Source organism: Triturus cristatus, chromosome 3_2 (genome assembly GCF_964204655.1).
Source record: "Triturus cristatus chromosome 3_2, aTriCri1.1, whole genome shotgun sequence".
NCBI classification, from domain to species: Eukaryota; Metazoa; Chordata; class Amphibia; order Caudata; family Salamandridae; genus Triturus; species Triturus cristatus.
The window spans coordinates 198074949-198096747 of record NC_140584.1 but is presented as its reverse complement, the minus strand read 5'-3'; the positions used below and the strand labels follow the sequence as shown (position 1 = coordinate 198096747).

Here is a 21799-nt window from a genome sequence, read left to right as displayed (position 1 = left end):
ATTATATCAAATAAATAGCTACAGTTTAAAATGAATGTATTTGTAATTATTAACACTAATAAAAATGCTCCTATTGGGAATCACAGTTGCTTGTATTTTACTCCCTAAATCATTTTATTCCAAACTTCCAGAAGTAAAGTGTAAAATACATTTAAAACATTTAATACATGTAATTCTCTCCTCCCTGCTGGTGTACAGGTGTATGCCTTTCTGTTCGTTAATGTACTTTGCCTTTGTGTATAGGTGCCTGTACTAGTGTCAGAATATGTGTTTGGAGGCCTGTATGCATATTGTTTTTGTGTGTGTACGTGTTTTATCTATGTACATGGATGCATGTGTGTGTATGTTTGTATGGTTTGAGTGTTCCTGTTAGGCTGAACTGCTTTACTTATTTGAAACCCTTAAACCACAAGTTGCTATCTCATAACTCTGGAGACGGGAGAAAAGGCACATCATTTTGTCTAGTGAATTTTGTGGCAGACCAGAAAAAATCCTGTTGCAGGAACAGAGGTGAAGTGGTTATCTAGTGCAATCTTTTGGAGGAATTAGAGGAAAACGTGGGTGCCCATAAAAAAGTAAAGTTGGTAGATTGCACCTTGATGAGTGAGTTTATATAAGGAATGAAGGTACAGTTGCTGTCAAAGACAGCACTCCGACTGCAAATCTTGTGGACAGGCGGTTGAATGGGACCCATGATGCCTATCCAAGTCTAACTCAGAAGTGAAGGGTCGATGAGGCAGTAAGAACGTTGTCAGCCTTCTGTCATATAAATCCAATTGTGGTAGATCCAGTTTTTGTCTTTCATCGGTTTGGAACCTGATGGTGACCTTTTTGACATTTATCGAGCTGGATAATTATGAATGAATCCTCTGCATTCATATGAGAGCCGACGTAGGAAGTGCAGAACATTGAGGGACTTTGCATGTAGTGGGACTACTTGTAAAGAAACCCTGCTTGACTTAGTGGATATAGTTTTCTAGGAATTAAGAGAACCAGAAAAAGATAGTGGCCCTTAGATGTGATACACTACGGTGTATCCCACCCATGCACATTAGGTAAACAGAGGGGCTTTTCCAGCATTTGTTCTTATTTTCTGCTATATGTTTCTCAGTTGCTTATATCTACACACCAAAAAAAGCAGATTAAAAAGTTGAGGTTATCTCTGAATCTTATTTCAACATCTGATGCTGTTGGTATCTTGGATACCAGTATCCCCTCTTCATCTTACACTTAATATTTCTTCTCTACAGACCGCTGGTTCGTCATTTTAAAACTGCATGGAATTCTTTTTGGATTTACTTGGATTTAGACCGTCCACAAGCAATAACATGGCTGGGCGACACACGTCAGCAATGGATTCTGGTGCTGGAGAAGGGGGATCTACATTCACTACAGGTACCCTTTACACTTCCATTTGGAACTCTCTTTCCTGGAAGAAGCTTTTCATAAACTCTGCATCACCACCAGGCTTGTGCCCACAGATGCAGTTCTGTGACTTGTGAATGTGTGTAATGTGTATCTAGCCGTATTGCTAGTGCCTCCATAGTCTTCACATGGTGGTCACTCTTGATGCGCTTTTGAATCTTTGTCAGACCTTTTTTTTTTTGCTTCCAAAATACTTGCACATTTACCAGCTAGAGGATTTGTCTAACTTTTTGAAGGCTATACTTGAATGAGAGCTTCTCATTTTTTGAGTGTATTGACAGCGTCTGGGAATGTTTATACAGTAGGAAAAGCCTGCTTTGATCCCTAATAATTGTGGCTACACAAAATATTTATTAAAAATAGAAAACTACATTTAAATCCGATGGATTCTGGAAGATTCATGTAGATTGATCAAATGTAGTCTGTATAGAGAGACCCAACAGTTTTATTTTGATGCACACAACTTGAACTCTGAAGCTGTGCCTAGATGTTGAGTTTAAATCCCTTGGCAAAAAGCTATTCTGGAGTATTTTCTATTGCATATTATGGTTAACTTTTTTCTGAGCCCTTTTTACTTACCCAATCACCCGTCAATGTATGTCCACTGCATCACACTGAAGAGTCACATCTGTGATTGGTAAACACCTTTGAGAGGGGTGCTTCTTAGGATGCCAGAGTAACTTTAAAATATCAGAAAAGTTGAGTGGACTCACTGGGGATCTGTGATTCTAAGCTTAAAGCCCTTGGGAAAAAAGCAGCAAGAGGTGTGCAAGGTTCAGATAATCACGTGCTGTACATTATTTTGGATGGGTTTTCTAATTTCGTTTTCTTGCTGAATGCTGGCGCCGTTAAGGGATCTTTCAATTGTGCCTCACCAAGCTTCACAAACAACGGAATGGTAGTGTCCCTCAGCGTGACGACTGTTTTAGTCCTACGCGGCATAAAACATGAGTGGCCCCTTTAATATGTAGTCGGATGACTGCTCACTGTGGATGCCTGGACAGTGAGCCCTGATTGGTAGATGCCTTGCCTGCACAGCATAGCCGCTGCTCAGTGACAAAGACTACCAGTGAAGACACAGCTCACACAAACTTCCTGCATGAGCTTTTAACCTCCATCCCCTGCCCAAAGTGCACAGCGTTTTAAGACTGGTTTTGTGGTTGAGGCCCTTCTCTCTCTGCTCAGTGGCTCTTGCACGCCGCATCACTGTAATGTGACAAAAAAAATACTGGACTGAGTCACTTGAGCTTGACGATTGTTATTTAAAGACATGGTATGTGATGTGGTTGTACACTGGTAGGTATCATAATATCACTACGTCCTCTTCCCAGTCATTAAGTATTGGGCGGAATCTCACCTCATGACATGCAAAAAGAAATTAGGAAGAAAGAGTGGTCGTCTTAGTAACCCGCCCAACCTTATGGTCGTCAATAAGAAGGACAACTTCCCACAAATCATATAGCTTTTTTTTTCTGCTGTGACTAGGTAGAGGAAATTGGATGGGGTCCCTGCCTGGCTTGGATCTCCACCTTTATCACACTAGGACTCTCTGCTTCCAGGCAATGGAGAGTGAAGTGGTGCTACATGGGAGATAAAGGCCCTGAGAGAGCTTGAGGAAGCCCAGAACCTCTACTGGGTGACTGCTAGCTCACGAGCAACCGGGAGTTAGCAGGCAGCGGCAGTGACGTTCTTTTCTTACCTTTGTTCATGTTAAGTTCTCTATGGATATCAGGCTCACAGGACTTAACCCTCATATTTTCTGCTGTCTCTCATAAATGCGCTTAAGGAATTTCTGGGTGGCTTTGGTGCATGCTCATTTGTATTATTTCCGGGTTATAACGCTCCTCTCACTGCTTAAGGAGGACGATGACAGTTAAGTTTGTGTTTGCTCTGTACTAGACCCTTGATCATCGATTTCAGATGACTATATTTTTTAAATTTCTGAACTTCAAGGCAACTTAGGAACAACATTAGGAAACACTTGAAAAAGGATAGACATGTGGACCCTTCTAGCCCTGATTCTTTTTAATTCGCCTTCCAATCTCCTTCTCCAAGAACAAAATCTTGAAGACTTTCATATGATGCAGATTCTGAAGGAAAAGTGAAGAAGATTTTGTTGGAGGCATTCACTTTGTCAAAAGCTAAAGACTCCTCTAAACATAAGTTGAAAATGTTTTAAATCTTTTCTGCTACTGATGAAGAGAATGTCTTTCAATATAATGAGCAAAAGGGTAAATACATCGAGTAAGAGTTTTTGCCTAACATTCTGCCCTGAATCCCCTGCTGTTTAGGTCCCTTTTACTTAAACTGAACCTGTATTACTTCAGTTGCTTAAAGCAAATGCTCCTTCATTTCCCACTCATCAATATGTCCTAGATGTCATTCTCAGAGAGTGGAAAGATCATGACAGGATTGTGGTGCTAGGTTTCATATCAAAGTTATACCCTCTTGATGAAATGGAGAAAAAGATGCCAGAGCCTGTGCCAGTGGATTCCTTGGTGGCATATCTCGTTGGGAGATCATCCGTAGCAGAGGAGAACATGCTTACAAACTCTATTGATGAGAGTGGACTCAGCATTCAAAAAAAGCATATGTGGGATCAAATCTGGCCATGAGAGCAGGCATATACACAGCTTATACAAGTCAGAGTCCAGTTTCTGACTTTGAAGAGCACTTTAAAACAATTGGTAAGTAACTGAATGCACAGCCCTATTGGAAAGTATGGAAAGACAGTCTGACTCTCTCTCAAATGCAGCTTTTGATGTAGTCAGAGCATCCCCTCTATCTGAAGGGGCTTTCATCGTGGAAAGGAAACATTTTTTTTTTTTTACAATATTGGCATGCTGACAGCCCGACCAAGAAAAAACATTCGTATGTCTCCCCTTTGCTGGACACTAATTGTTCAGAAAGGAATTGGAAAAGAAACTTGACAAGATTTTCAAGAAGGGAAAACCCTCCTCATCCTTTCACCAATCTCGTACTTCTGCTGTTTCAACTGGCAGCAACCCGTTCATCCATATTCCTATAGAGATCTCTCACCAAATATATCTGAGATTTGCCAGGTTGGGTAAACACTATCAGTTCCAGCCTTGCCCCTTGGTATCAAAGTTGCAACGAGGGTCTTCACCAAAATGATGTCACTTCTGCTCTCTTCTGTACATCTTCAAGGTATCCACTTGTTTCCATGCATGGACACCTGGTTTCTGGTGGCATCTTCAAGGGTGTCGGCTCTTCAGGAATTGTCATGCAAAACTGCATATACACATTCTGTTGATAAATCGCCCAAAATGTCTTGTAACACCCTCACAGGATCAAACACTTATAGAAGCTTGATTCAGAATAGATTTGGGCTTGGTGTACCTTCTAGAAAGTGTAGAGAAGTTGAGGAAGCTCCTTTCCTCTGTACTTGCTTAAAGTTGGGCTCCAGCAAGAACGTTTCTAAAAGTGCACGGTCCTATTGCTTCATGCATATTTCTAGTTACTTGGGCCTGACTCCATCTAAGACCCTCGCTTCTCTATCTACTCAAGTACTGGCAACCATCATAGATGGAATTCAAGAGGTACACTCCAGTGACACAACAGATTCTCCATCAACATCTTTTGATCAGGACAAACAACCAGATCGCAATGGCATATGTCAAGAGACAAGAGGCATCAAAATCAATATCCCTTAATATGGTGGCAATGAAGATGGCGACTTGGGCAGAACAAAAGCAGACTATATCAGAGGGGAGAGTATATACTGAAAGACTCTCTGAGCCATACATTTTTGACATTCTAGGATCTGTGCTTCACAAAGTCTGTCTTTCAGGAGATATGCATCAGATTTGGAAATCCACAGATAGACCTGTTTGCCTTTTCGCTAAATTCTTTGCTGAGGAACTTTTGATCTTGATTTCCTACACAGAGTGCTGGGGTTGTGGACGACCCATCTATTCCTTGGTCTCCTGTTCTTCTCTATGCCTTTCCTCCAATTCCCTTAATTAGTTGCCTACTCTTAAAGATTCAGAGGGAATTAGTGGAAGTAATTGTGGTAGTTCTACACTGGTCAAAGAGATCCTGTGTCCCTCTCCTACTCTCCATGTCTTTTACTCCACCTTGGAGAACTGCCTCTGGCTGCTAAGCCAAGATATTCCAGAACATTTAGCAGCTACCATCCAACAATCTGGATGCTCCTCCACTTTCAGAGCCTATTCCAGACACTAGAAAAATGCCTGACTTTGGTGTTCTTCTAAATCTGTCACTCCTGTAGCATGCAGTATTAACATGGTACTTCAGTTTCTGTTTGAGGGTTTTCAGAGAGGGGTAGCTGTTACCACTTTCAAAGTTCTGTGGGCAGCTTTCAAAGCCTTCAAAGAATCTTGGGTTGGTTTCCTTCACAATGAGAATCTGGGAATTAGACTGCCAAAGAGCTTTCCTTTATGGCGTCCTTCGACAAATGCCTTTTATCCTCCTTGGGAATTGCCTTTAGTTTTACAGGCTCTTCAGAATTTTACCTTTGAAAACTACAGGCAGTGTTCCTAGTTCCATTAAGTCAGTAGACTAATTAGGGAACTAGGACGAACGTTTGTACCGTATAATGTAAATTTGGATTACTTCACTAATATCTCTTCTTTTACAGTTAAATTCTGCTTGCCTCTCATGGTGAACTGCCATTTATTTATTTGTTCAATTTGGCCGGGAAATATAAGCTTTAGTATTCATCAGTATTAAATGAATGGGATGAGGATGTAAGGACCTAGGGGTAAAGCCCAAATTACTTACTGTTATCTTCATTATCCTTACGTTGTCACAGTCATTGTAATGAACTGCTGGCCTTTGGTATGGTTGGCAAGATCAGGATGAATTGTGGGTACTCATTCTTACTGACGCCCGCAAGGATGGGTGGGTTACTAAGATGAACACTCCTTCCTGATTCCCTTTTCCCTGTTTGTGAGGTGGAATTCACCTCAATACTTAATGACTGTGACAAAGATGTCTGAAAAATGCTTCACAGTGGATATGCTATAAGGACCTGCACATCGTAGAGTTTAATCCGTAATGCAATAAGTTGTTGTTGACAGTTGTATTGGGTGCTAGCATATCGCCACATACTCATCCACCAAGAGTAATAGTCATCTCTAAGAATACACGATTCCAAAGATGTTAAAGTTAATCAGAAAGGCAATGCAGCACACCCCAAAAGTAACCTGCACCCCTTAGACAATCTTATCTCCGGGTGTAGTCCAAAAGTTGTAAAAATTCATACAAAGAACACCGTAGATATCCGTTTTTGATATAACAGGATATATAATGTTTATTCGTTAATGATCATATGGATATCCAATTTTCACAGCGCAGCCGACGCGCGTTTCGCCCAACGGGCTTTCTCAAGGCTGCATATATACACAAGAAAAAAGAGAAAACATGGTGTCTAATACTTTGTGTGAGCAGAAACATAAACAATATTATCAGCTGTATTATACCGTACATACTAGTACAAAACAAATCCATATTTTCATATATACAAACAACCATAAAAACCTGTCATATAGTCCAACAAATTGAAAATAACGCTCCAAGGGAGAGGGCCCCCCAAGAGATAGAAAGTAATCCCCTAGGTTAGGTGATTAATAGAGAGATAGATCCCGAAAGGTTCACCAAGTGGATAGGACGTCAAAGTCCAAAAAACAGCTGAATCACTCAGTCCTGTATCCTTAAATTATCTAAATTCGTCATGTGCATTCAACCGATAAATATAGTGAGTGTTAATGGGTGTGCCCATGTATTAGTACCAAGTCAACAAAGAGTGCATAACCGTAAGGTGCTCCAAGTCATGCTGTACGAGGTGATGAATCTCACCTAGTCAAGTTCACTGTATCGTTCGTCTTTGGTGTAAAAAACTCGAAGTTACGCCTAGAAAAAGAATGTGTCCTGTAATCACTCGCAATTTTACTAACAGTGGTATCTACCACATCGTCCATTGCGACATACCGTGTTGCTTACCTAATTCCCTCATATAGAGTACCACGAGTTAGACACTATCAGTGTTTTTCCGTATCAGTGTTTTTCCGTATCAGTAATGTATATAGTATAACGAAGGACCAGGATCCGTCCCCTCTGCAATAAAAGTATAGTGCAAACAGATATTCACTATAATATGCCGTAAAAGATCATTCCCATATAAAAAACAATTCAATACTGCCACAGTTAAGTACTCGAAAGACGTAAATACGTGTTGTAGTCTAGTAGTAACCATTACGTCAACAGTGATCCTTTACTTGTACGTATTGGTGGTTATTCACGACCTACGGTTTGACTGATACGTTTAAGAGGCAGCGTGTTATATAAAACATCGCATTGCACCAATTATACGCGATATGTCTTGCGTGTCGTTATTATTCCCAAACATCATTTCGCTTCTAAATTTAAATTTGAATATGTACGGGAGTGTATCCATGGTCATTATAAAGCGCTTGGTCCCGCTAAGTTTAATTCGTAACCTAGACAAAACCCATATCGCACTCACCTTGTTCACATAACTAGTTCTCCCACATTTTCTGGGCGTTTGGAATCAGAGTGCTTCCCGCCATTGTGGAAATGTATGTAGAGCATGAAGTCAGCAAAATAGAGAGCGGACTTACGAATAAGATAGTCGAAGTTAGTTTACATGCCCTGGCGGCCATCTTGGAACGATAAAAAGTATATATTGTGTCTTTATTCTGTCATATATCTAGTGTCGTCCCAAGTCTCTTCAATGAAATTGTGATTGTCAAGTATTATAGATAGACATAATTGACGTAATGGTTACTACTAGACTACAACACGTATTTACGTCTTTCGAGTACTTAACTGTGGCAGTATTGAATTGTTTTTTATATGGGAATGATCTTTTACGGCACATTATAGTGAATATCTGTTTGCACTATACTTTTATTGCAGAGGGGACGGATCCTGGTCCTTCGTTACACTATATACATTACTGATACGGAAAAACACTGATACGGAAAAACACTGATAGTGTCTAACTCGTGGTACTCTATATGAGGGAATTAGGTAAGCAACACGGTATGTCACAATGGACGATGTGGTAGATACCACTGTTAGTAAAATTGCGAGTGATTACAGGACACATTCTTTTTCTAGGCGTAACTTCGAGTTTTTTACACCAAAGACGAACGATACAGTGAACTTGACTAGGTGAGATTCATCACCTCGTACAGCATGACTTGGAGCACCTTACGGTTATGCACTCTTTGTTGACTTGGTACTAATACATGGGCACACCCATTAACACTCACTATATTTATCGGTTGAATGCACATGACGAATTTAGATAATTTAAGGATACAGGACTGAGTGATTCAGCTGTTTTTTGGACTTTGACGTCCTATCCACTTGGTGAACCTTTCGGGATCTATCTCTCTATTAATCACCTAACCTAGGGGATTACTTTCTATCTCTTGGGGGGCCCTCTCCCTTGGAGCGTTATTTTCAATTTGTTGGACTATATGACAGGTTTTTATGGTTGTTTGTATATATGAAAATATGGATTTGTTTTGTACTAGTATGTACGGTATAATACAGCTGATAATATTGTTTATGTTTCTGCTCACACAAAGTATTAGACACCATGTTTTCTCTTTTTTCTTGTATATATGCAGCCTTGAGAAAGCCCGTTGGGCGAAACGCGCGTCGGCTGCGCTGTGAAAATTGGATATCCATATGATCATTAACGAATAAACATTATATATCCTGTTATATCAAAAACGGATATCTACGGTGTTCTTTGTATGAATTTTTACAACTTTTGGACTACACCCGGAGATAAGATTGTCTAAGGGGTGCAGGTTACTTTTGGGGTGTGCTGCATTGCCTTTCTGATTAACTGTGAAAAAGATGTTAAGGTCTAAGGATAATGAAGATTACAGGTAAGTAATTTTGACATTTAGTATTGGAGCTACAGTGGCGGTATGCTGCCTTCTTTGGCAGTACTATATAATTTTATTTCATTTTAAGTATGTTCCTCTTTTGGCTAGAAACCTGACATCACTTGTGAAAGCCTGCAAATGACCAGCATATCACAAGGGCACATATAGCCAGTATCACATAATAACAGAACAAAAACATAAGAGGGTGCAACAGAACAAAAAAGCCACAACAGAACCCAACACAACGTAAGAGCCTAATGACAACTTAAATGCAGTACAACATAATAGCAGCACAGATACAGCACTATTATTTTTATTTCCAAAGGTTTTATTGATTTTCAACAAAACCCAAATTATATACATTATGTCTTGAACCGCCTATGTCAGTGACAGTGTCTGGAAACCCTCATAGATGATTAGCAGTGCTTTTTAAATCCTGATTGATTGATTTATGTAGAAACGTATTTAAAAAAATATTGTAAAAGTATGCTTGTATTGTCAAATAAGACAGTCTAATACAGGTTTCTGAGTCAAGTAAAGTAAAAAATATTGTAAATCTCGATTACTTTGCGATTCTCATTTTCCCATATTAATTGTATTGAGCTATATTGGACTAAATCCATAAATACATAATTAAAGAAGATTCAGTTATGGGAAAAAGAGTAAAATATAAGGTAACAGGGTAATTGAAGGACCGGCGGAGAGTAACAAAGCAGGCCTAGTCAATAGTAGAATGATAGAAGTAAAGATTATAGGACTTCGTGTTTGAAATTAAATTATTCTACGTATGTTTTAATAGGATTTCTAATTGCACCAATTCAGGGGAAGTTTAATTTTTGTAAGTAAAAATGTAACTTGTTCCCTAGTGGGTTTGAAGTGTCATGCCTTTATTGTTTGTACTTCACAAAACTTTGTATATTATGCTGTCAATATAATCTTGCCTTGCTCTTTTGTTTAAGAATTCAATGCATTTAATGGTTTGAGAAACACTTGAATTTCTTATAGTGACTCTTTTTTTCGATGATTTATCTTCACTTGTGGTACAAGTGAAGTTAAATTATCAAAAAATAGAGTCACTGTAAAAGACATTAGATCGCTATCTTTATTTGTAAAATTATTCATAAGTCGTATTCCTTTTTCTGACCATGCTGGCCAGAATATCTTCTTTCCATCATTTTTAACAGTGGTGTTTAGCCAATTCACAGCCATCTCAGATTTTCTAATTTCATTTTCACATTTTTTATCGAGAAACAAGACAGTGATATTATGGGATCTTTTACTATTTTGTATGAATGGGAAACTTCCAAGTGTGATATTGTTAACATATTAATGAAAGAGGTGGGTTTAATAATATCTGTTGCTATGGCTAGCCAAGTTGGTGGAGATGTATTGGGTGCACATAGCCACCAACAGGTGCGTCTCTGCAAAAAAGATGTTTGGTAGTTAAAAGACGCGGGGTGGGGATTCATACTGCCACTAAATTTGTTATGTTTTAGTTCAGTAAGAGATGTCTTGGCGTGTTTGCTTTTCCAAATACATTTTGAGATAATTCTGTCAATAGTTTTGTAGATGTTCTGCATTACAAACATAGAAAATCAACATTTTTACACATTCTATCCTTCCCCACCACGTAATAAATGTTGGTGACCATGATACAGTTAGGTTCTTAATTTTTGTTTTGAATTTAAATTCTATATGATCTTTAGTCTCCTCCAATATCTTTTTGAATTCTATGCCAAGATATTTTACATTTTTTGGACTGCCATTTTAGATCTGACTCTCCTGTAATAGAATGGTGACAGAAGTTATTCAAGCGAAATACTTATGCCTTGTCCTGATTAAGTGTGTATCCTGAATCTTTGGCATAGATGTTAATAGTTTCAACCATTTTAGGAATAGCGTGATTAGCTTCTTCTGTAACATCAGGACATTATCTGCATAAATAGCTAGCTATTTAGAGTTAAAGCTGAAAGGAATACCCCTAATTTTGGGATTTGTATGGAGATCTATTGATAGCGACTCAATGGCAAGAAGAAAGAGTGAGGGGGCTGAGGATATCTTTGCCTCGCTCCATGGGCTAAGTTAAATTTCTTCAATTTGCTTCAATTATTTCTGACATATGCAGATGCTTGGGTATAGTTGCCCATTGCCATTTGTTCAAAATCCAGGCCCACATCATAGTTTTGTATTAAGGTTTGCAGAAAGGTCAACAAGACATAATTATATCCACAGCAGATTATTTATTTAAGGAAATCAGCTCATACCAAATATCTGTGAGACCAGTGCTTAATTTGTAAAAAAAATAAGTGCCGGGGCTCCCGCTGGGAGACCACTGCAGCTTGCACCACAATTGCCCCTCCCACCTGCCAATGGCAGTAGAAACACATCTACTAACCATCACACTCTTACAAGTGTGACAAGTCATAGTATTACAGGCCCCCAAAGCTATAAGAATGGCTTGGAAGGCAGGGATTAGTCACAGTCATTTCAAAGTGTCTTCTGGCAGTGACCAGGCGCATCTTTGCCGTGACATGGAATGGAAGTGACCACTGAAGGCTGACCTGGCGGCTCGATGTAACAACTGTGCCTTTAAGGCCTGTACTCACAGGGGAGGCTGAGAGGAATCACCTCTCACCCCCACTTCACTCATAAAGAGCCTGGTTTGCAGCGCACTCCTCCAATACAAAATGCTGAGCTGTATCACAAACAGCACTATCTGAAAGAAACACGTTAGTTAGATTCCTCACCTTAGAATATCCCCAGGCGTCAGACTGGATCCGGAACATTTTTTGTCAGCAATACCCCTTGCGCGTCGCTAGGCGTTGTCTGCGGCTCCGCGTCCGTCGTGCGCCGGAATGACGTCGTCGGAGTACTTAGACGCCGCCCTCGCGCGCTGACGTCAGTTCTTTTTTCCGCGCCAGTAAGCGCCGATCCGGGGGAGCTACCCCTTTAGTCACTTTTTGACTAACTTTTTCGACTCTTTTTGGTCACTTCTCGACTCTGGTGCCGGTAGGATGCCTGGTTTCAAGGCCTGCGACGACTGTCACCGACTGATATCGGTGACCGATCATCACCGCCGGTGCCTGTACTGCTTGGGCCTCGACCACGACGCGGAGTCGTGCTCCGATTGTATGGCCCTGACCTCGAAAGCTAGCTTCTCGAGCTTCGCCACTCGGCTCCGCGCCCCTCTCTATCCCGGTCCAGGAGAAGGTCCAAGGATCGGTCGCGGAGCTGCACTCGACATCGTCGCTCGTCTGCCTCGCAGTCTTCAGGTAAGTCGAAGCACTCCAAGAAGACCAAGAGGCGACACCGCTCTTCGGACTCCCTCGCCGGTCGCGCGACTCGGCCGAGGGTCCGGGTGGTTCCACCCCCGCGGCTCCACGGGAGCCGCAGGCGTCGCGCAAGTCCCCATACCCGCCGGTCCCTGGGACTGACGCGACGCCGGCGGAGGTCAGTGCCTTCCCCTCGGCCATGAGGAGCCTGGCCCCGCCGTCGACGCCCGCTGGCGCGCCTTCGGGTCCCGCGGACCCGACTGGGCGACCTCGCGTGCCGGCGGCTCCGGCCTGGCGCCGTTGGAGGCTCCGGCCCCGACGCCGCAGGTCCCCGAGGGGCCCGAGCCTGGGCCCCCGTCGACGCCGGTCGACCTCGTCACGCCTCCTCCGCCGCCGTCGACACCGGTACCACCCCCGACTCCGGTCGACGTCAATCCCCGGTTCAGCCCCTGTCCGGTCCCGACGCCGCTAGAGACACATATTGTCTATCGACCGGCTCCGATCATTCCTCCTGTTAACCAGGAATCGGATGATGGGGGCGAATGGGAGGGGTCTGAGGACCCTATGGCCCTTCAGGGGCAACTTTCTCAGGACTGGGCAGATGAACTGGGGGGAGGCCAGTGGATTGGATACCTCACCGGACACTGGATTCATCTCTACTCCGACTGTGGCTTCGGAGGAGGGTGCAGCTTTTTCTGTGGTGCTGCGCAAGGCGGCCGCGGCCCTTGGGCTTGAGCTGCCTGCCGTGGCTGTGAGGACTAACATCCTCACTGAGGTGCTTCAGTCTGCCGCATGCTCCACTGAGCCTCTGCTGCAATTCAGTGAGGCCCTCACTGACGTTCTGCAGGGCACCTGGTCCAAGCCCTCCACAGTCCCTCCTGTGGATAGGAACGTTGCCAGGCGCCACCGCCCTGCTCCGGGCGACCCCAGTTTTCTGTCCCAACACCCCACCTCCGAGAGTCTGGTTATCCAGGCCTCTACCTCCCAATCCTCCTTCCCGTCCGCTCCTCCGGACCGGGATTCAAAGAGACTGGAACAGTTCGGCAAGAAGCTGTTCTCCTCGCTCAGTTTGGGCCTGCGGTCTTTGAACACCGCCTGTCTCTTGGACCGTTATTCCCACTCTCTGTGGGATACGGTGGAGGACGTGCTGCCACTGTGCCCGGAGGAGGCCCGGGCGCGGCTTTCCTCGGCTCTGGCCGATGGGAGAGATGAAGCGCGCCATGCAATCAGATGTGGACTCGACACTACGGACTCGCTGGGTAGGGCGATTTCTACCACGGTGGCGCTTCGACGTCACGCCTGGCTGCGGTCCACGCCCTTTTCAGGGGATGTCCAGAGCACACTCATGGACATGCCTTTTGATGGCGCTCACCTTTTTGGTGAGAAAGCGGACAGTGCGCTGGCTCGCTTCAAGGACTCCCGGGCTACGGCCACGTCCTTGGGACTCTCGGCCCCGCGGCCACAAACTTCCGCTTTTCGCTCCTTTCGTGGCCAAGGAAGGGGCACCTCCTCATGTCCGCCTAGCCACCGGCCGCAGAACCAGCCTGCACGCGGTCGCGGAAGTGGTTTCCGCCGAGGCGGTACTGGAGGACGACGCGGTCAGTCCACATCCACCCCGGCAGCATCCGCCTCAAAGCCTTCCTAGTCCGAGCTTTCAGGCCCATTCCTCGCCAGTGGGAGGCCGGGTTCGCCATCACCTGCTCTACTAGCGTACCATTACTTCGGACAGGTGGGTGCTGCAAATCGTCCGAAGGGGCTACTCCCTCCCCTTCGAGACGACCCCTCCAGCCATGCCACCGCAGCACCACCGCAGCACCACCGTATCTCGGAGGATCATTTGACTCTTCTACAAGAGGAAGTTTCGGCCCTCTTTGCCAAGGAGGCCGTCGAGCGCGTTCCGAGCCCAGAAGTAGGTTGTGGTTGTTATTCCCACTACTTTCTGGTTCCCAAGAAGGGCAGAGGAGGCCTACGCCCTATCTTGGACCTCAGGAACGTCAATGCCTTCCTCAGGAAGGAACGGTTCAAAATGTTAACTTTGGCTCAGGTTCTAGCTGCCCTAGACCCTGGAGACTGGATGGTAACGTTGGACTTGCAGGACGCATATTTCCATATCCCCGTCCTGCCGGCCCACCGGCGTTACCTGCGGTTCACGGTGGGTCAGGAGCACTTACAGTTCACCGTGCTCCCCTTCGGCCTTACCAGTGCCTCTCGGGTGTTCACGAAAGTGATGGCGGTTGTCGCAGCTCATCTGCGCAGATCAGGGGTTCCAGTCTTCCCCTATCTCGACGACTGGTTGTTGAAGGCGGGCTCGCCCCAGACAGTCGTCTCCCACCTCCAGACTACGGCGGATCTCCTGAATTTGCTAGGGTTTTCCATCAACGTGCCGAAGTCACACCTGAGCCCCTCTCAGAAGCTCCTCTTCATCGGAGCGGTTCTCGATTCGGCGCAGTTCCGGGTTCATCCACCGGAACAGCTGGTCCGGGATATACAGGACCTGATTCCCATCTTTCGGCCTCTATCCTGGGTTTCGGTCAGGCTAGTGTTGCGGCTTCTGGGGCTGATGGCCTCCTGCATCCTACTAGTGCATCACGCCAGGCGGCGCATGCGGGCTCTGCAGTGGGACCTGAAGTTTCAGTGGGCCCAGCATCACGGCAACCTGTCCGACCATGTCTTGATCTCGAAGGGCACTGCACAGCAGTTGCAGTGGTGACTCACGGACCGCAATTGGGTCACGGGCAGGAGCCTCTCCCTACCCCTACCGGAGCATGTCGTAGTGACGGATGCGTCCCTCCTCGGATGGGGTGGCCATATGGGAGAGGCGAAGATCAGAGGCCTCTGGTCTCCGGCGGAGTCTCGCATCCACATCAACTTGTTGGAGCTGAGAGCGATCCGACTTGCACTGAAAGCCTTCCTTCCCTCTGTCCGGGGAAGTGTTGTGCAGGTGTTCACGGACAACACCACCGCCATGTGGTATTGCAACAAACAGGGCGGGGTGGGGTCGTGGACCCTTTGTCAGCTCTGGACATGGCTGGAACACCAGGGCATCACCCTGGTGGTTCAACATCTGGCGGGCTCTCTGAACGCCAGAGCAGACGAACTCAGCCGCCGGTGCATGATGGATCACGAATGGCGTCTGAACTCCGAGGTGGCGCAAGGTCTCTTTCAGCAGTGGGGAGAGCCTTGGTTAGATCTATTCGCCACCGACGAGAACGCGCAATGTCAGCAGTTCTGCGCGTTGGAATTTCCAAGGCGGCACTCGCTCGGCGACGCTTTTCGTCGCGAGTGGAGTTGCGGTCTGTTGTACGCCTTTCCGCCTATACCACTTCTGCCCAGAGTGCTGAAGAAGATCAGGCGCGACCGGGCCCAAGTCATCTTGGTGGCTCCGGATTGGGCACAAAGGTACTGGTATCCCGAGCTACTCAGTATGTTGACCGATCCTCCGAAACGTCTGCCCCTTCGGGAGGATCTTCTGTCGCAGCAGCAGGGGACGGTCCTCATCCCGAACCTGTCCAGCCTCCACCTCCATGCGTGGAGATTGAGCGGCGGCAGTTGATGCCATTTGACTTGCCTCCTGAAGTCTGTGATATCATTCTGGCAGCCAGGCGTCCCTCCACGAAGACGGTATACGCCTGCCGGTGGAACAAATTTGTGGCATGGTGCACACAGCAAAGGCTGTGGATCCCCTTTCCGCCCCTCTTTCTGAGGTTCTCCTCTTTCTTCTTTCTTTGGCCCGGCAGGGCTCTGCCCTGGGCACCTTGAAAGGTTATCTTGCTGCCCTCTTCGCCTTCTTACGGCTTCCTGATCAGCCCTCTCTTTTCAAGTCCCCTGTAGTGTCACGCTTTCTTAAAGGCATTACTCACACGTTCCCTCCTGTCCCTTTCGTAATGCCTCAGTAGGACTTGAATCTTGTCTTAACATTCCTGATGTGCGCTCCCTTTGAGCCTCTTCACAATTGTCCTCTTCGTCTTCTGACTCTTGAGACTGCTTTCCTGGTAGCCATCACCTCGGCTAGACGGGTGAGTGAGCTCCAGGCTCTATCGTCCAAGCCTTCTTTTCTATCTGTTCATCCGGGCAAGGTTGTCCTTCGGCCTCGTCCTTCCTTTCTACCGAAAGTGGTGACCCCCTTTCATCTTGGGCACTCTGTCACCTAGCCCACCTTCTTTCCGCCTCCGCATCCTTCCAAAGAGGAAGAGCGGCTCCACCGTCTGGACCCAAAACGTGCGCTCTCCTTTTATTTGGACCGCACAAAACAGTTCCGAGTGGACGACCAGCTTTTCGTTGGCTACGTGGGTGCAAAGAAGGGAAAAGCTGTGCACAAACGGACCATCTCCCGGTGGGTCGTTTTGTGTATAAAACTCTGTTATTCCTTGGCAAAAAAGGACCCTCCTGTTGGGCTGCGAGCCCATTCTACTCGGGCCACGGCGGCTACTACTGCTTTGGGACGGGGAGTCCCTTTGCAGGACATCTGTCAGGCGGCGACGTGGGCTTCGCTGCACACTTTTGCCAGGCATTATTGCCTAGACAGCCAAGTCCGGAGGGATGGCTTCTTTGGCTGTTCTGTCCTCCAGGACTTTCTGGTGTGATCTTTGTTCGCAGACCCACCACCGGGGTTGGTATTGCTTGGGTATCTATTCTAAGGTGAGGAATCTAACTAACGTGTTTCTTTCAGATGAACAAGTTACTTACCTTCGGTAACTATGTATCTGTAAGAAACGTTAGTTAGATTCCTCACCGACCCACCCATCCTCCCCGTTCTGCAAATTGACATCTAGGGTTAAGGCTATCCCTTTCAGGGCCCTAGATTTTTTGGCACCAGTGTCGGTCTCTTGCATGGCTCTGCGTTCCTGGCGCGGAAAGCTATGTACAAGAACTGACGTCAGCGCGCGAGGGCGGCGTCTAAGTACTACGACGTCATTCCGGCGCACGACGCCGACGACGGACGCGGTGCCGCAGACGATGCCTAGCGACGCGCAAGGGGTATTGCTGACGAAAAATCTTCCGGATCCAGTCTGACGCCTGGGGATATTCTAAGGTGAGGAATCTAACTAACTAATGTTTCTTACAGATACATCGTTACCGAAGGTAAGTAACTTGTTCATTTCTTCTTCCTGTGCAGCCATAATAAGTCAATGTTTTATCTTAGCCAGGAGAACTTTCACCTTGAGAAGCTCACTTCGAAATGACAGCAGCAACAATAAATTATATATTTATATGGCGAACATTAGTAGTCCAGTCTCGAGGCTTAAATAACAGAAGTAAGGATGAAAGGCTGAGTGCATCTGTTGGAATCCAACCCGTGTACTAGAGTTCAGTGTTATATTTGTCTACAAAGCATTAAAATTTCTCATTATACAAAATCACGTTTTATCGTGTGGGGCCCACGGCTGCAGTTCTTCCGCCACTGCTGCTGGCTTTTAACTTAAAACAAAGATTTTGATGCAAAAGTTAAAAGCCAGCAGCAGTACAGGAAGATCTGCAGCCATGAGCCCCACACTATTAAACGTTATTTAGCATGATCGTACATTTCAACGCTTGAGTTGTAGACAAATATAACGCATGTCAAAGGCATTCATTTCTTACCTGGACTTCGGGAGAGCCTTCTTAGTTTAAATTAATCAGCGGCGGAGGAGGCCTGCTTCACGACCCGCGGATTGCTTCTGTCCCGTGATAATGATGAATGTAGCTGCGCAGTGTGCTGGGCGGGCCGCGGGTAAAAACTACTGATTGGTCCGATTTGGGGAACAAGTTTCATGATTCACCAAAGAGGGATGTGGGGCCTGGCTAATATTATATTTTTCAATCGTTATTGGTAGTTCATTACGCTTGCGCCCTACCAATGAATGAATGCAAAATGTAAATGGGGTTTGACGTGACCTACGTCGAGATTCAGCCCAGACCCCAGGCAGTTGCAGTTTCAGTTCCTGGCGGTAATGTGAGGTGTGTGGCTCACATTTAGCCGGGCGGCAGATTTGAAATACATTACGCGTGCATGCATTGATGTTTGATATCAGCTCTTCAAAGGGATGGGGAGAGACTGCACCTACTCCGAGAATGCGCAATTATTGCTCATTTGCATGTGGGCTCGTCTAGAGTGTAAACCCGGCCCTGAGATATAAGTACCGGTGCTAAGCACCGGGAAGCACCGGCACAAATTAAGCACTGTGTGAGACGCTTTGGAATGCTATGAAAGCTACAGTTGGGTGTAGTGATTGGAATTATGGCAAAAGAACAAAGAAATAAATCTAAAACGTAATTAAGCAGATAGAGAGATCAAAAGTTTCAAATGTGATTTAATGAGTTCTAGGGATACTCCTTAAACTAAAATCACTAATAAATGAGTTTAATCAGATACTAAGTGAAAGAGCAAATAAGTGGATGCAGTCAATGAAGGCCAAAAATATTATTGAACAAAATAAGGCGGGGAAGACACTAGCCTACTATGTTCAATTTAAAAGTAGAATCAAATAATCCCTTCCTAACTTTAACGAGTCAAACAAATTAGAATTGAAGTAAGAAATACATGAATCTGAAATAATGAAAGCTATTTTTCCTTTAAAAAATGGTAAAACACCAGGTCTGGATAGATTCCCCACACAATTTTATAAAAAATCTTCAATATACACTACTGCCTTATCTGCAATATCTTCTCATTCACTTTTATTCCCTGGGGGAGATCAGGAGAACTGCCTTGGAAGCATAAATAGTAGTAATTCATAAAGAGGGAAAAGACCCCATGGAATCTAAAAATTATACGCATATATATGTAGGTTGTAAAATATATGCCAAGATCCTAGCTTTAAAATGAGAAAAAAATCCTAATACATACACATTTCACAAACAGATTTTTTAGGTCTCGCCTACGCAGCGCGGATGCGCTGCATAGGAGGGCCTTTAGCCGTCGCTCTGCTCATTTTCAAGCACTGCACTCGTGCTTGTGGCAGCATCCACCTTGCGGGAGTGGGCAGCGGCGCGCCACAAGCACGAGTGCAGTGCTTCAAAAGTGAAGACTGCGCGCACGCACCACTCCCGGGCTTGTCCTCCTTGGATTGGCTTGTTTTCGCCTCTTACAAGCCATGATCTGTTGCTTCATTGATAAGAGGGGATGGCAGTTCGCATGGACTCGGCTCCCTGATTCAGCAGCCGCCGCAGCACTCAGCCTCTATCTACCAACCAAACACAGCAGCAACATGTGCATGGCAGGTTCCCATTCAAATACAGGGCGCCAAGCGGCAACCAGAAGAGCTTTATTTTACAGCCACAGTCACAAAAGCCAGCTCCCTGCAGCGCTACACTTGGTCCCCGCACCCGTGTGGGGGTCGCTGGTGCTAGAGCGTGTAGGTGCTGAGACAGGAGCCACATCTCTGCCGTGACTCAGATCCTATGACCCTGTGGGGGAATGTACCGCTTGCGCTGTGTGGGCTGAAGGCATGGCTCAGCCGGCCAGCGCTTCCTCCTGGGTGGCAGCGCTTTCAGCTGCACTCTCAAACTTTGTTTGCGAACCAAGACTAGCGCTTAACAGCCCGGGCTCCCCTGAGCACATGACTGCAGAGGATATGTGCCAGGGGGAGACAGAGGGACAGTGGTGCGTGTACAAAGGCAGCAACACGCATGCACATACACACACTCACTCACACACACAATCCCTCACATACACACTCAACACACACACTCCCGCACATACACACACTCACACACACACACTCACTCACATAAGCACACACCCACCCCTACCCTCCGTGTTCACATTTAACAATAAAATGAAAGTGGAATTTCAAGGATCCTTGACTTCCCCTACCCACTTTTGATGTTTACAGAGGGATTTACTCATTCACCCCCAGCCCTGCAAGGCACAGAAGAAACGCACCAATAAACTGCCCCTTCTGAATTATGGCTACTAATCTGCTAATATTTTGCCAGGCACACTTCTGCTCACAGTGCCATGTTAAGGGTTGCTTCCTAAGTGCCATGCTCACGACGGCGTGTCTCTATGTACCTAGGGGTGTGGAGCGTGGGCCGGGGGGAGGGGTGGGGGTAATTGATAGCCGCTTCGGCTTCAGACCCTAACCCTTGTCTTGACACAAGATGCTGTTGCTTTAAAGGGCTCTGAGCATCGGTTCAAACACGGAGGGCTGTAAAAGAGGCAACAGATGCAAACTGTAAAACAAAGACAATTAACCCCTGCTCTGCCTATCAGCGCCCACCCCAACCTCCACACCGCTTCGCCTAGATTTTAGCAAATGGGCGCCCCTCTCGAGCTGGAAGACAGCTTTTCCGTACTGTGGCTCGGAAGCGCTCCGACAACACCACTGGGCGTGTAAAGTTTCAGGAAGAGGTGCGTTAGAGTGGATGAACTTTACGCACCAGCCCAGCGACAGATGAGGTTACACCACAGTGCGAGCAGTAGGTAAGTCAGTGCAGACCCTTCCACAGACCACACGTGCCAATGACATTCTTTCTAAGGCAGACGTGAGGGTCTGCTTGAGGAAAGGGAAGGCTGTAAACTTTATCTTCGGCGCTTTTATGTTTTTTAGTGTGGCGCTAGTAATCTCTGCATCACCCGGATCTCGAGAGAACGAGATAGGGAAGTGGGCAGATAAACACATTTTTTTTAATGTTTTTTATTTTAGTATTTTTCATAAAAAGCACAGCAATTTTTCATGTAATACAATACAGATTAGGTACATAGGGTACAAGCCATCCAAAGCATTTTTTCCTAACTTCAGAAAAAAGAAAGACAAAAATAGGAAGAGAACCAGTTCAGCATAGGTATAGAGTTACACATCCAGTATAACTAACTGTATGATGAAGTGTAAAAAAAAAAGAACAGCGGAGGGGAAAAAAAAAAAAGAAGGGAGAGAGTATAAACCTCTTTTTATATTACAATCACATTACATTGTCATTAGAAAATACAATATCACAAAAATTATATCATATGTATATACATCTTAATTGTCGCAAACATTTCCTCCTTCTAGCTCTTTCTTCCATCTCTGAACTGGTCCCCATATACGCTCCCCTAATATCTTCCCCCTCTTCCCCTTCCGTTCATAAATTCCTCTTTCGAGATTATACATCGAAAGAAGCCTGGCTATCCACTGCTGAAAGGTTGGTGGGTTAGGATCTAGCCACGCTGAGCAAATACAGATTCGCAGCACCGCCATAGAGAGGAATATGAAATGATCTGAAATCTAT

The 21799-nt window shown here is 45.5% G+C and overlaps 1 protein-coding gene across 3 annotated transcripts in view; it reads left to right on the top strand.

Moving 5' to 3' along the window:
- The window catches only part of PARP9 (poly(ADP-ribose) polymerase family member 9), an 828079-nt gene that overhangs the window by 53744 nt on the left and 752536 nt on the right, over positions 1 to 21799 (top strand). The window contains exon 2 of one of the 3 annotated variants that reach the window (XM_085647495.1): positions 1251 to 1395. The exons of 1 other annotated variant lie outside the window; for it this stretch is intronic. In XM_085647495.1, the coding sequence (XP_085503621.1) occupies positions 1278 to 1395 (118 nt within the window). In that variant the 5' untranslated portion in view covers positions 1251 to 1277. Of the gene's footprint in view, positions 1 to 1250; positions 1396 to 21799 lie in introns of those variants that run through there. One more of the 3 variants, XM_085647497.1, reaches the window with a different exon arrangement.